Genomic DNA, 12,290 nt, shown 5'->3' with positions numbered 1-12,290 from the left:
ATGTCATGAATTTTCACACTATTTGGGTGTATTTTTGCAAAATTTTTCGGACATAATGCCAAGTTATTTACATAATTTTTCGCATTTTTTCAACCACCATGGATCCTCGCTCCCAGAAAAGTTTCCTCATCCCTAGCCAGGTCCCAGTCCCACATACTATTCCTGCATTGTTGCTTGGCTCGTGGAATCCCCCAAAATGACCTTACCATCAAATTACCCATCTGTGGCTGAGTACCAACTTCCATTTTCATAATATTGTTACATTCCATCCTGGACTGTCCATTGTTTGAGATAATATGTAATGAAGTCATCGTAAATACTGTAGTAAAAAGTTTTGCATTAGATTATTTATATGGGGCTGTGAAGATGTCTGAAACCATTGATATATGCAAAATAGTGATCAGTTAATCAGTTGTCAATAAACAGATTCATAATATCTTCACATAGTCTAGGATACAGAGTTCTTACAGGATCAGTTAAGGGAACTGATTGGTGAATACCAGGGGAAACCTTAAAATAATTGTGAGTTTTCTAAACTGTGTTACTCAAAGAATAAGATCTGTAAGCCCATATAATGCTTACCATCTTTTGAGACATCTTTCACAATGACCTGCACCTGTTCGGATTCTGCCAACCCTTTACCCTCACCAACACAGTCCTGCAAAACCATATTAACCAAGCCCAAACCTCCTTGCAGTACCTTCTCTCCATCCGCAAAATTCTCCTGCTGTGTAATCACAAATTCCTAGAATCTATAATACACATTGGTTGCCCTGCAGGAATTTGAGCAACATGCTCAATGCCACCTCAAAAAGCTCTCCATCCTGCTCACTTCCTACTTCCGCCATGGGATACCACTGTCCCTCAGTTCACCAACAACCTTCAAACCTCCCCCATGTCCCCTCATAACTGACAAACCCTATCTCACAGACCTACTATACTTACACCACCCACCAAAACTCCCTCCCACCACCAGACAGAACCCAGAACATACCCAGACTTTTCCTCCAGAAGCCTTAGCCCCACAGAAATAACAGTCCTTTCGAAAGGCCTCACCTTCTGCCCCACACCCAAATTCAATCATGCAGTGGAAACACTTTCACCAGCAACCCTACCAATCAGACTTAACCAAGGACCAATATTGAAACCCACCTTACTCAGTTCATTCCCTCATCCAACCGTGATCCACCCCCACTGCCCCCAAAACACCCCGTTAACTTCCCAGAATTTCTTAACCTGAAAACCTACCTCACCATCATTCCCCAAATCCCTCAACATGCAAACGAACCTTACATCTGCAGAAAGAACCGCAGTCTACCATCTAAAAACTGATCCTGACCTTATACTCCTACCTGCGTACAAAGGCTCCACCACTGTTGTTTTGAACCGTACTGGCAGAAGGACTTCACCAGATGTCGGATACTTCCACCTACAAACCTTGCCACAGTGACTCCATTCCAGAAATCCAGCAGCACCTCCAGTCACTACTCAAATCCTTAGGCCCATCCCAGAACCTCTCTACGAAGTCCATCTCTCTCTACTCACCCCTACCACTCCTCGCATTCCTACCTTCTACATGCTTCCTAAAGTCCATGAATCTAACCACCCAGGACGCCCCATTCTGGCCTGTTACTTTGCCACCCCCCCCCCCCCCCCAGAGAATCTCCCCTTTCATACATGACGCCTTCAACCTATTAAGCGGAATCTACCCTCCTATAAAAAAGACACCAACCATTTCCCCCCCACCAACTCTCCACAGTTTCTGTCCCTTTACCACACGATGCTCTGCTCATCATTATTGATGCCACCTGCCTTTACACTAACATTCCTAAAACCCACGGCATTACCATTATTGGACACTACCTTTCCCAATTCCTGATGGGTTCCAAACCAACCTCCTTTCTGGTTGCCATGACCAACTACATCCTCACCCACAATTACTTCTCCTCTGAAAGTATTACCTTCAAACAAATCCAGGATACAGCTATTGGCATCTGCATGGCGCCGTCCTATGCTAACCTATTCATGGGCCATCTAGAGGAATCCTTCCTAAAAACGCACAATCCTAAACCCCTCACCTGGTTCGGATTCACTGATGACATCTTTGCGATCTGGATCGAGGATGAGGACACCCTATCCACATTCTTCCAGAACCTCAACAACTTCTCCCCCATTTGCTTTACCTGTCCCACTCAAACCAACAAGCCACCTTCCTAGATGTTGACCTCCACCTCAAAGATGGCTACATCAGTACCTCTGTCCATATCAAACCTACTAACCACCAGCAATACCTCCACTTCGACAGGTGCCATCCGTTCCATACCAAGAAGTCCCTTCCATACAGCCTAGCCACCCATGGTCATCGCATCTGCAGTGACAAGCAGTCCCTCTTGAAATATACCAAGGGTCCCACTGATGCCTTCACAGACTGTAATTATCCACCCAAGCTTGTACAAAAACAACTCTCCCGTGCCTTATCTTTCCAGTCTCCCACCATCTCCCAAACTCTCACCATCTGGCCACAGAGGAGCATTCCACTCATAACTCAGTACCACTGGAGCAGAGCAACTGAATTACATTCTCCACCAGGGTTTCGACTACCTGTCGTTGGGCCCTAAAATGAGAAATGTCTTACCCACTATCCTATAATCCCTCGAAAAGTGGTATTCCACCATCCACTGAACCTACACAGTATACTCGTCCATCCTTACACAACCCCTGCTACCAACCCCTTACCTCATAGCTCATACCCCTGTAATAGACCTAAACACAACACCTGTCCCATACATCCTAAGCTGCAACTACCGTGCTGCATTTTAAGTGGGCATGACAACCAACAATTTGTCTGTCTGCATGAATGGCCACCAACAAACTGTAGTCAAGAAACAAGGGAACCACTCCGTGCTGAGCATGCTGCCCAACACAGCATCCTTCATTTCAATGACTGCTTCACACCCTGTGCCGTAAGGATCCTTCCCACCAACACCAGCTTTTCTGAATTGTGCAGGTGGGAACTTTCACTGCAGTACATCCTATATTCCCTTAACCCTCCTGACCCTTGTTAGTCACTGTCCTCACCCATCCAGTCCCTTCCCTGTTCCCATTCCAGCACTAAGCAGCGCTCATTCCATCATCACACCCAGCCTTTTTACTTCGCTCCTTTTCCACTACCCCCCTCTCCCCTCCATCTAATCTGCAGCACTTCACTTCACTATCCGTCACCCCTACCATACTATCCTTCCCCCCTCAGCCTCGTCCTTAACCTGGCACTAGTGCTCTTCCTGCTTGCAGTGTGGTTTCAGTTACCTGAGACTGCAGTAGTGTGTGTGTGTGTGTGTGTGTGTGTGTGTGTGTGTGTGTGTGTGTGAGAGAGAGAGAGAGAGAGAGAGAGAGAGAGAGAGAGAGAGAGAGAGAGGCAGGCTTTACTGGCCTAAAGCTTTATTAGTGACAATCTTTTTGTTGTGCCTATCTGTGACTCAGTATCTCCACTACATGGTGAGTGGCAACTTTCCTTTTCATAGTATCAATACACATTCTGATAGTTATATACTCTATTGGCATTGCTCATGGTCTGAAACTGTACAGCAATATTTGTTAGAACCTATGGGATACAACAGATTGTATTTGATTGTGTAGTAATCTTCGATACAAGTCCCACCTGTTCTACATCATACTACGGACCCTTTTTTAGTCTACAATAGAATCCTGTCACCACCAAGATTTCATTTTGTTAATAATTTTGATAATGGGTATAAAGCGATCATAAAATACACTAAAGATACAAATGAATGCATTGTATTTATCATCTACATTATGTGCACTGAACACTCCTATCACTGAGGATCCTTGATGTTAATAATGCTACTGAAAGTAAGATGGTTATTGAATTTCCTCAACATCAGTGAACTCAAGTTTGGATCTTAGTACTTTCCTGAGACAAGTATAGTGCATTATCATCTGATGATACTTTCATAACTTACAGTGAACATTTAGCCTCATCAGTGAAACTAAGTGCTATGTACTAATACAATTACTACATATACTTTCTTGCTGTCTGCTCGAGTGTGAACTTCACAGAAGAAAACAAACATAAAAAGAAAAGCATGTTTCACTTTTCTTCCCCATGAACATTAAATGTTTAAGATTCAGTTGATTACGTAAACACCAAAAAGTGAGAATTTTCTTTGTGGAATAAATATACTGACGGAAATAAGCTGCAATGTATTTAAAGGAACATTCCTGACATGATTCAAATAAACCTCTGCAAATCAATCAGTAGAACTATTTGTATCACATCTCACACTGACAATGACGTCGATGAAGACAGAATATTAGCTGGGATTAAGGAGGATAGGATTTGAAAATAGTCATGTCTTTTTAAAAGGTTTATTCCCAGAATTTACTTTAAGCAATTTAAGGAAGCCACAAAAAATTGAAGTTTGATGGCCAGAAATTGAGTTTAGAAGTCTGAAGCCTATTAGGAGGTAAGACCTCAGACACCATGAACAAAATTCTTGGCAGAATTGACTAATTAAACATACACAATTTTAATAACATCAAATAAAGTGAGTTATGTAAAATCTGACTTCTGCACAACTTCAATGCATTTACGTGATCAATGTAAATAAGTGTTCAGTTACAGTTCTAAACATTTTATTTCATTACATTCGAACTTCATCACATTGAACTCCAACATCCTGAAACGTGGGTCTTTCTACCATGAATCGTGTCACTGGAATAAATGAGAAGCACTCCTACTGAAATGGAATAATTATAGATGAAATTGGTTAGTGTACCCACTGCCTCTTCACTTTAATGATGAGAGACATAACCTACATGGAAGTTGCACCACCACTCTGGCCACCGTCCAAGTGGGCCTGAACAATAATCATGCCACCCCCCCCCCCCCCCCTCAGCCATGGCCTCATCGAGATGCAGTACAGAGTTTATGTGACCAGCTTAACACTCCGCCAGCCATTAGCGGGTTAGTGCACCTGGCGCTGCTGCTTCTGCTACTAGGTCAAGTAGCTCCTCAATTGGCATCAGCAGGCTGAGAGCTCTGTTCCAGCCCTTCCACAAAGGGAAAATCCATGGCAGTACTGGGAATCTCTCCCCCGTCCTCTGCAGGACAGTCAGTTGTGCTGAAACCGCAGCTGCAGTGGCAGATGAATGCAAGATGACATTTCTATATAAACTTTTCCCCTAAGCCCTTTTATGCTGTGTTATTTTACTGACAAATTTCACTTCAACAAGCACATAAAAGCATGAAAGACATGTTTCCTACCCATAGATGGTAAATGCCTGTTTCCTTACACTCAGTCCTATCATATATGTCACAAATGGAAACCACAGTCCCATTCACTATAGTCCGACTGAAAAGTGAAACTAATTGCACCTTCACATTCCTGTTTACATTGCAACCCACGATTTAGAGGGCTCTGTACAACTTTCAGCTCAAACTTTTAAGCGATTGAACACAGGAGTTTTTGCTCAGTGACATGGACATCTATGATAATTTTACTACATAGATCTGCAATTTAATTAATAAGTTTAGGTTACTAAAAATTTTGGAATGATGAATGTTTTTCATTTTTGAATGCCCAAGTGACTAAGCTTTGATATAGACCCTATATTGAAGCGAGCGTGGCAGCTACTGGAAGAACATTTATTCCTGTTTATAATCTGTGTGAACTTTTTCTGGGAGTCTAAGACACTCTGAGAATATGTTGCTAATGTGTGTAATTACATCTGAAAATTAAAAAAAAGTTTGGAAATTATTTTTGTTGCTAGCAGTCACTGAGCATGAGTATACGCGCACATTGTTTCGACAATGCTTGTGCAAGATGTTCAGTTACTCAAGCCACAAATCTAGTGTACAGCTTACACGAATGTTTCACTTCTTGATGTTTCTTTGTGTGACATGGTGAAAACTTTATATATCTAGCAACACAAAGTAGTTCTTAGGGCTAAACTTTATGGAAAAGTTTTTTTTTTAAACTTGCTTGTATTGCTATACCGTATACAGTTATTAATTTATAGACAACTGTGTAATAAATACTGAATAATGTGTAACAACAAAACCTATTATCTTATACGATTTGATTTTGGAAGGTTTGTGGTTACATCGTTTACCGTTTCGCTGCTTTTGTGGTTTACATCTTTTACTGTTGAGTTGGTCCTATTTAGCCACCTAATTGTAGCTCTGGTAATTAACAATTTTTTCAATGTACAAATTTATTATTCAAGCTTAACAACCATAAATTTAACAATAAGAAGTTATCTGTAGACAAGGACGAGAGAAAAGTAACTACAAGAATACCACTGTTTACAATTGTTTCTGAACAGAACGTATATTAAAGAAAGGTCCAATTGCAATTTTAACATTTGCTTCCTCTTCATTCTGGCCATCTTTCAAGTATTAATCTGTATGGAACTTTACAATGTGTTAGTAGGTCTACCATAACGTAATTAGTTCAATTTTCAATGTAGTCGTAATCGTAAACAGAGAACACAAAACAAAGGATTCTCAATGCACGACAATTATTAGCACTTGGGATAATCATAAATTAATTTACCAAATCTCATTACTCCTTGCACTTTTACTATAATAAAGAGATTATCAGTTTGTTTGTCAGTTTATATCACGACGATTTAATTAAAATCTGATGCAAGGGTCTGCGGATCCAAACTGTATATTTACTTAACTTAAATTTCTTACCTTCCATGTCGAATTTAGCGAATTAATGTAGTTTATGAAGTCATCTGACAGAATATCATAATCAGTTGGTTGACAGTAAACGGAATACACCGAAAGTAGAAGAAGTAATATGCGCCCCATTTCGCAAAGTTGTTCTACGCACTTCTCTTCCACAACTGACAAAGCGCTAGCCACCAGATCGACAGGATACTAGGGAAGTCAGATGACCCGTCAGACCCTCGTGCCGCGCGAATGAATCAACATAGATAACTCACAAACTCAGATAAGCCAATCACTACAAGTAGGCCTGTCCAAAGAAAGGCAGTTCTGTCTTACTTTACAAAACCTAAGCAATAGACAGTCGGAACATAACGTAGAGAAGCACACATCAAGTAGGCAAATACAAATAATCCGTCAAACAGCATGATCACATCACCTTGTAATGAGTGGGTTACGTAACTGATCCAGGAAATGTCGGTGGTGTAATTGTAGGGGAATACCTGACTTGAACGACTGGAGGTTTTCAGCTATTGAGATAGATTAAGGTTACCGTATAAAAACGACGCTTCACGTTTCTCCATACTATTTCATCCCACCGTGATTAAAGGGGATGAGTCGGCCGACTGTAAAGCTAGTTATAATTTCTTAAATACTGTAACTTTTTAATTAGCCACGATACTTCTGTAAATAATGATAATGTGATGGTAATTCAAAACAAGAGATCACGGTATTTAAGAGCAGTGACAAGCTTTAATATTTGTGACTACGACGGATTGACTGAGAGTTTGGTGATGTCCACACCTGCTAGCACTTGCCTTCTCTGAAGCTAACATTACATTCTTCGATGTTTGATGTTCTCCAAACGATCTCAATAACTCCGAGGGAATATCATTTACTCGAGATGCCTTGTTTCGCATTTCACTGATCGGGTTTACTTCTTTTCCCGAAACTGTAACTACCATCTCATTTTCATCTACACCCTCTTCCCTTTCCAAAAGATAGTCTCAAGTTTGTTTTCGTTGTTTAGCATTTCTACAGACCTTACTATTACTTCCATGTTTCGGCTTCCTCTACTTACTACAACTTTGCCATCTAGCTTCTAGATTTTCATACGTATTTTGGTACCTCCCTTGTCACCAGAGGTTTCTTTAATTTAGCTATAGGTACGAACACAGTACTGACATACAGGGAGCAAAGGGGTGTCTACAGCTGCACAGAAACCAGATTGCTATTGTAAGTACATGAAAGGGAGGCAGTATGGGCAGTTTAGAAGGGAGTGGGAGAGGGTTGTAGCCTGTGCCCCGTGTTACATAGCTGTAAACTGAGCAAGCAGTAAAGGGAACCAAAGCAAAATTTGGTAAAGGATTTAAAGCTGAGGGAGAATGACATTGTAATTCTGTTAGAGAGAGCAAAGGGCTTGGAAGATCAGCTAAATGGAATGGATAGTGTCTTGAAATGTGACTTTAAGTACAACAGAATTAAAATGAGAGAAACAGAACATAATTGGGCTAAATCTTGCAACAATGAAGGAATTTTGTGAATCACTGAAATGCTGCGAGTAATGAGGAAAGTGGGCAAGGGGCACTACATTTGTAGTGTGTGGATAAGTTAAAGATTTGGGTCTGATGGGAAGTGTACTAAGCTGGTCCATGAGGTTACAATGATCAGTATGTCTGGATGGCCCAGTGGTCAGAGCATCCGCCTAGTAAGCAGGAGACCTGGGTTCAAATACCAGTCAAAAACAAGTTTTCAACTTGCTTCTTTGATTTTAATCAATGGCTGCTCACAGCCAAGGTTTGTAAATTCCTCTTGATAAATTCGTGCTTAATACTATCAAATTTTAAATGATTAGCTATAAAGGGGTTACTACTGGGTGAAATCATACGTAGAAAACTGAGAACACATTGCAGAAACCAATCACCAAAAAAGAAAGGGTATAAAGATAAATTCCAGTCTTGAAGTTCATAAATAACTTTAAACCTTCCAACTCTTCACAGACTACTATAAAGGTTGTGGATGATACCAATGTATTTGTCAAAGAAAAACTAGAACTGAGGAACCAAATGGAATACAATCTGCAGAGAATAGCTTTGTAGAGATCAAGATTGCTATCTGCTGCATGTATGTTGTGCGTAAGTTTTTATTGTGACTGTCAAAGTGTTCATGTGCCCTCCGCCAGAGGTGCTATTTTTACTGTCGACTATTTAGTCTTTGAGATTAGAGTGCAACCCACTTGAATGTTAAGTGGCCTCTAGACAGACACAATATTGAAAATATCTTCCAGAAGCACAATAATATTGACTGTGTAGGAGTGATATTTAGATGTTGTGCAATAATATTAAGAACATCAAAAACTTTGGAAATATGTTGTGCTGCATGGAAATATTATGCCATCTGTGGGCAGTATTGATAATATCCTTACAATGTCTCACATCCTACACATAAGAAGGAAGTTAACTTTGTTGTTGTTGTGTGGAAAATGAGTTTGAAAGAGCATTTTATTAGAGAGCACCAAAGTTTATAAATCATTGCTGATGTTTTGGGATGTTAGTGCAGACGTGTTCAAAAACAGAAGAGTTAAGAATGAAGAATCGTATGATTTGTTTCTCAGAAAAAGGAACAGTTATAAAGGAAAATGATGTTAAAATATTAATTAATGCAAAATCAAACAATGGAAAGTCCATGTTGGAATATCAACAATTCTTTCTATAATTGTTAATTAACACCAAGTTATGAATAAAGTACGAGGGTCGGTCAAAAAGTAATGCCTCCCATTTTTTTTCTACTTAAAGAAATTAAGTTAAGTGAAAAATTTGAATTTGGCGCCATTCCTCAAACCTTCTTCTGCAATCCACTGCAGTAGTAACTTTCTGTGTCAACAGGTGGCAGCACAGCAGAAGTTTGTAAGATGGCCGACATCGATGTTCGTTTGAGACAGCGTTGTGTGATTGAATTCTTGAATGCAGAAGGTGAAACGCCCATACGCATTCATGAAAGACTGAAGAAGGTGTATGGTGTTGTGACAGTGGATGTCAGCACTGTTAGACGATGGGTTCGTCGTTGTAAGGAAGCTGAAGGGCAAACACCGTTGACTGACGAAAAGCGGAGCGGCAGGCCGGTGAGTGCAGTGACTCCACACAACATTCAGCAAGTTGATGACATCATTCGTGGTGACCGTCGGGTGACTGCAGATGAAGTGTGTCGCATTATTTCTCTTAATAAAGGCCGTGTGATCACGATTATTAAACAATTGGGGTACTCAAAAGTTTGTGCACGGTGGGTTCCAAGAATGTTAACCGATCAGAATAAAGAGGCAAGGAAAACAATAGCCTCCCAACACTTGCAGCGCTTCCGTTTGGAGGGAGATGAGTTTCTGAAAAAAATTGTGACCGGGGACGAAACATGGGTGCATTTTTTTGAACCCGAATCAAAGAGGCAGTCAATGGAGTGGCGTCACACAAGCTCGCCGAGGAAGAAAAAATTCAAAACTGTGCGATCGGCAGGGAAAGTTATGGCAACAGTTTTCTGGGATACAGAGGGTGTGATTCTGGTTGATTTTTTGGAGCAGGGATGCACAATAAATTCTGTTCAATACGTCACACCCCTCAACAAACTTAAAGCACGTCTTCAGCGAGTTCGCCCAACAAAATCAATGGCAGATGTTCTTCTTTTGCATGACAATGCAAGACCACACACCAGTCGTCACACCTCTGACGAGATTGTCAAAATTGGATGGGAAGTTTTGCCTCATCCCCCATACAGCCCTGACCTGGCACCATCAGACTTCCATCTGTTCGGGCCACTAAAAGAAGCTCATCGTGGGATTCATTTTGAAGATGAGGAGGCCGTCAAAACATCCGTGCGTCAATGGCTTAGGAAGCAGAGCTGTGATTTTTACCGTGCTGGGATACATGCCCTTGTTCAAAGATGGACCAAAACTGTAGAGATGGGCGGAGATTACATTGAAAAATGACAAAATGATCCTCAATGTTGTGGTTTTCAACCTATGTAATTGCATTTAAATTTCCTGACAATTAAACGTAGAAAAAAAAATAGGAGGCATTACTTTTTGACTGACCCTCGTATATATAGATATTTATCTCTGTGCATACATTACCTACCCAATCATTCTTTAGTGCATGTATTATTGCAAGATACATCTCCATAACTTTGTCTCAAATACTGTAAGGTGAAACTGCACAAGCAAATTCCAAGTCTTCAGTGGAACTACATCTCTCATTCTATTATTTATTTAGTTTTTGATTATGGGAATATGGTTGTCCACAGAAACTGATCCAGAGGGGATTGGGGGAGGGGGGGGGGGGCAATGTATATGGAGCACCAGTTCCAGTGATGCGTCAAATGCTGGATAATCAACACACAAGAAGTTTTGATAATTTTTTTTTTTTTTTTTTTTTTCAACGTCATTTCTCACAACAGGTCTTCATGAGTGATCTTCAAAGCTCCTTGAACCGCTCTTCCATCCAGCACTTCTGCTTGTCACAAAATGTAGCAATTATTCTAGCAGTAGTGTGTGTGTCATCCAACATTCCAAACCACAGTATTAAGTCACCATATTATTGACAATATTACCGAGTAGCCTTGGGAGAATGTCATCAGCGTTTCACAATGTTACAGTGAAATATTATCTATCATCTAGGGACTGCCTTAGTAGAGTACATAGTTAAGCAATATCCTTTCTACCCACATGTAAAGTTCCTCTTAAGCTGCTTTTCCTAAGATATTTTCCTTCTGTGTTGTGTTAAATAAAGTATTTTTCCGTGGTGTGTGAGAATTATATTTTGTGTACCAGCCTAGCTGAATATTACGACATGCAAACTTAAGTTGTTTTGATGGCTGATACCAAGTTTTTCCAAAAGTTCTCCACAAACATTCATTTTCTAACCACAAAAATGTCTTTGCATATTGTACAAAATACACATCTATTAATCCCTTCAATAAATCTAATCGATATACCAATAGCCACTGTTGATTCCATCTTGTTTCTTGTAGTATGAACTCGGGACATTTTAAAGTGAGATATCTACCAAAAATTAGCCAATAATAAATTAAGTGTAATCTTCTACCGCATCAAAATTCTTGAAGGATGTGGAATAAAGTGAATATCTAAACATGTGTAGACCTACTACGTTTAGGCAAAATCTTTATTGATATGTGATGTAGTTTCTAGGGCAGTTCACCAATTAGTAATAATTGTTTCACAGCTAAAAAGGGAATTATAGAAGCCATGGGGAGCACACAAATTCAAGCAAACTTTTCAATTTTATTAAAGGATATTATTCAAATTTTTATCCTTTATCCACATCTGTACCCATATGCCATTGTTCAATGTGTAAATTTGTAACACTTGGGGTAGGTTGTTTTCAACTGCGACCTCTATGAAGGTCAGCTGCTTGCCATTTCTCAGCCTGTCAGTTGATATGCAGAACTTTCTTTCGTGTTGGGATATCTGTTGGGAACCAAATTTTAATACGTCAGCAAACTATGGAATGTGTGTGAATCTTTTAATGCTGTTGGCAGGTGGACAAATGCCATATCAGTGTAACAGTTTTTTGTTGTAAGGTGAGGGTCT

At 40.2% G+C, this 12,290-nt stretch overlaps 1 protein-coding gene across 1 annotated transcript in view; it reads right to left on the bottom strand.

Moving 5' to 3' along the window:
- The window catches only part of LOC126174543 (cathepsin B), a 39,542-nt gene extending 32,521 nt beyond the window's left edge, over nucleotides 1-7,021 (bottom strand). Inside the window, exon 1 of the mRNA XM_049921044.1 lies at nucleotides 6,719-7,021. Within this exon, the coding sequence (XP_049777001.1) occupies nucleotides 6,719-6,838 (120 nt within the window). The 5' untranslated portion in view covers nucleotides 6,839-7,021. The remainder of the gene's footprint in view (nucleotides 1-6,718) is intronic.
- Between the last annotated feature and the right edge of the window lie 5,269 nt (nucleotides 7,022-12,290).

The sequence above is a fragment of the Schistocerca cancellata genome, chromosome 1 (genome assembly GCF_023864275.1).
Source record: "Schistocerca cancellata isolate TAMUIC-IGC-003103 chromosome 1, iqSchCanc2.1, whole genome shotgun sequence".
Lineage (NCBI taxonomy): Eukaryota > Metazoa > Arthropoda > Insecta > Orthoptera > Acrididae > Schistocerca > Schistocerca cancellata.
The sequence above is the reverse complement of the archived record's forward strand: the minus strand, read 5'-3'. Positions and strand labels throughout refer to the sequence as shown.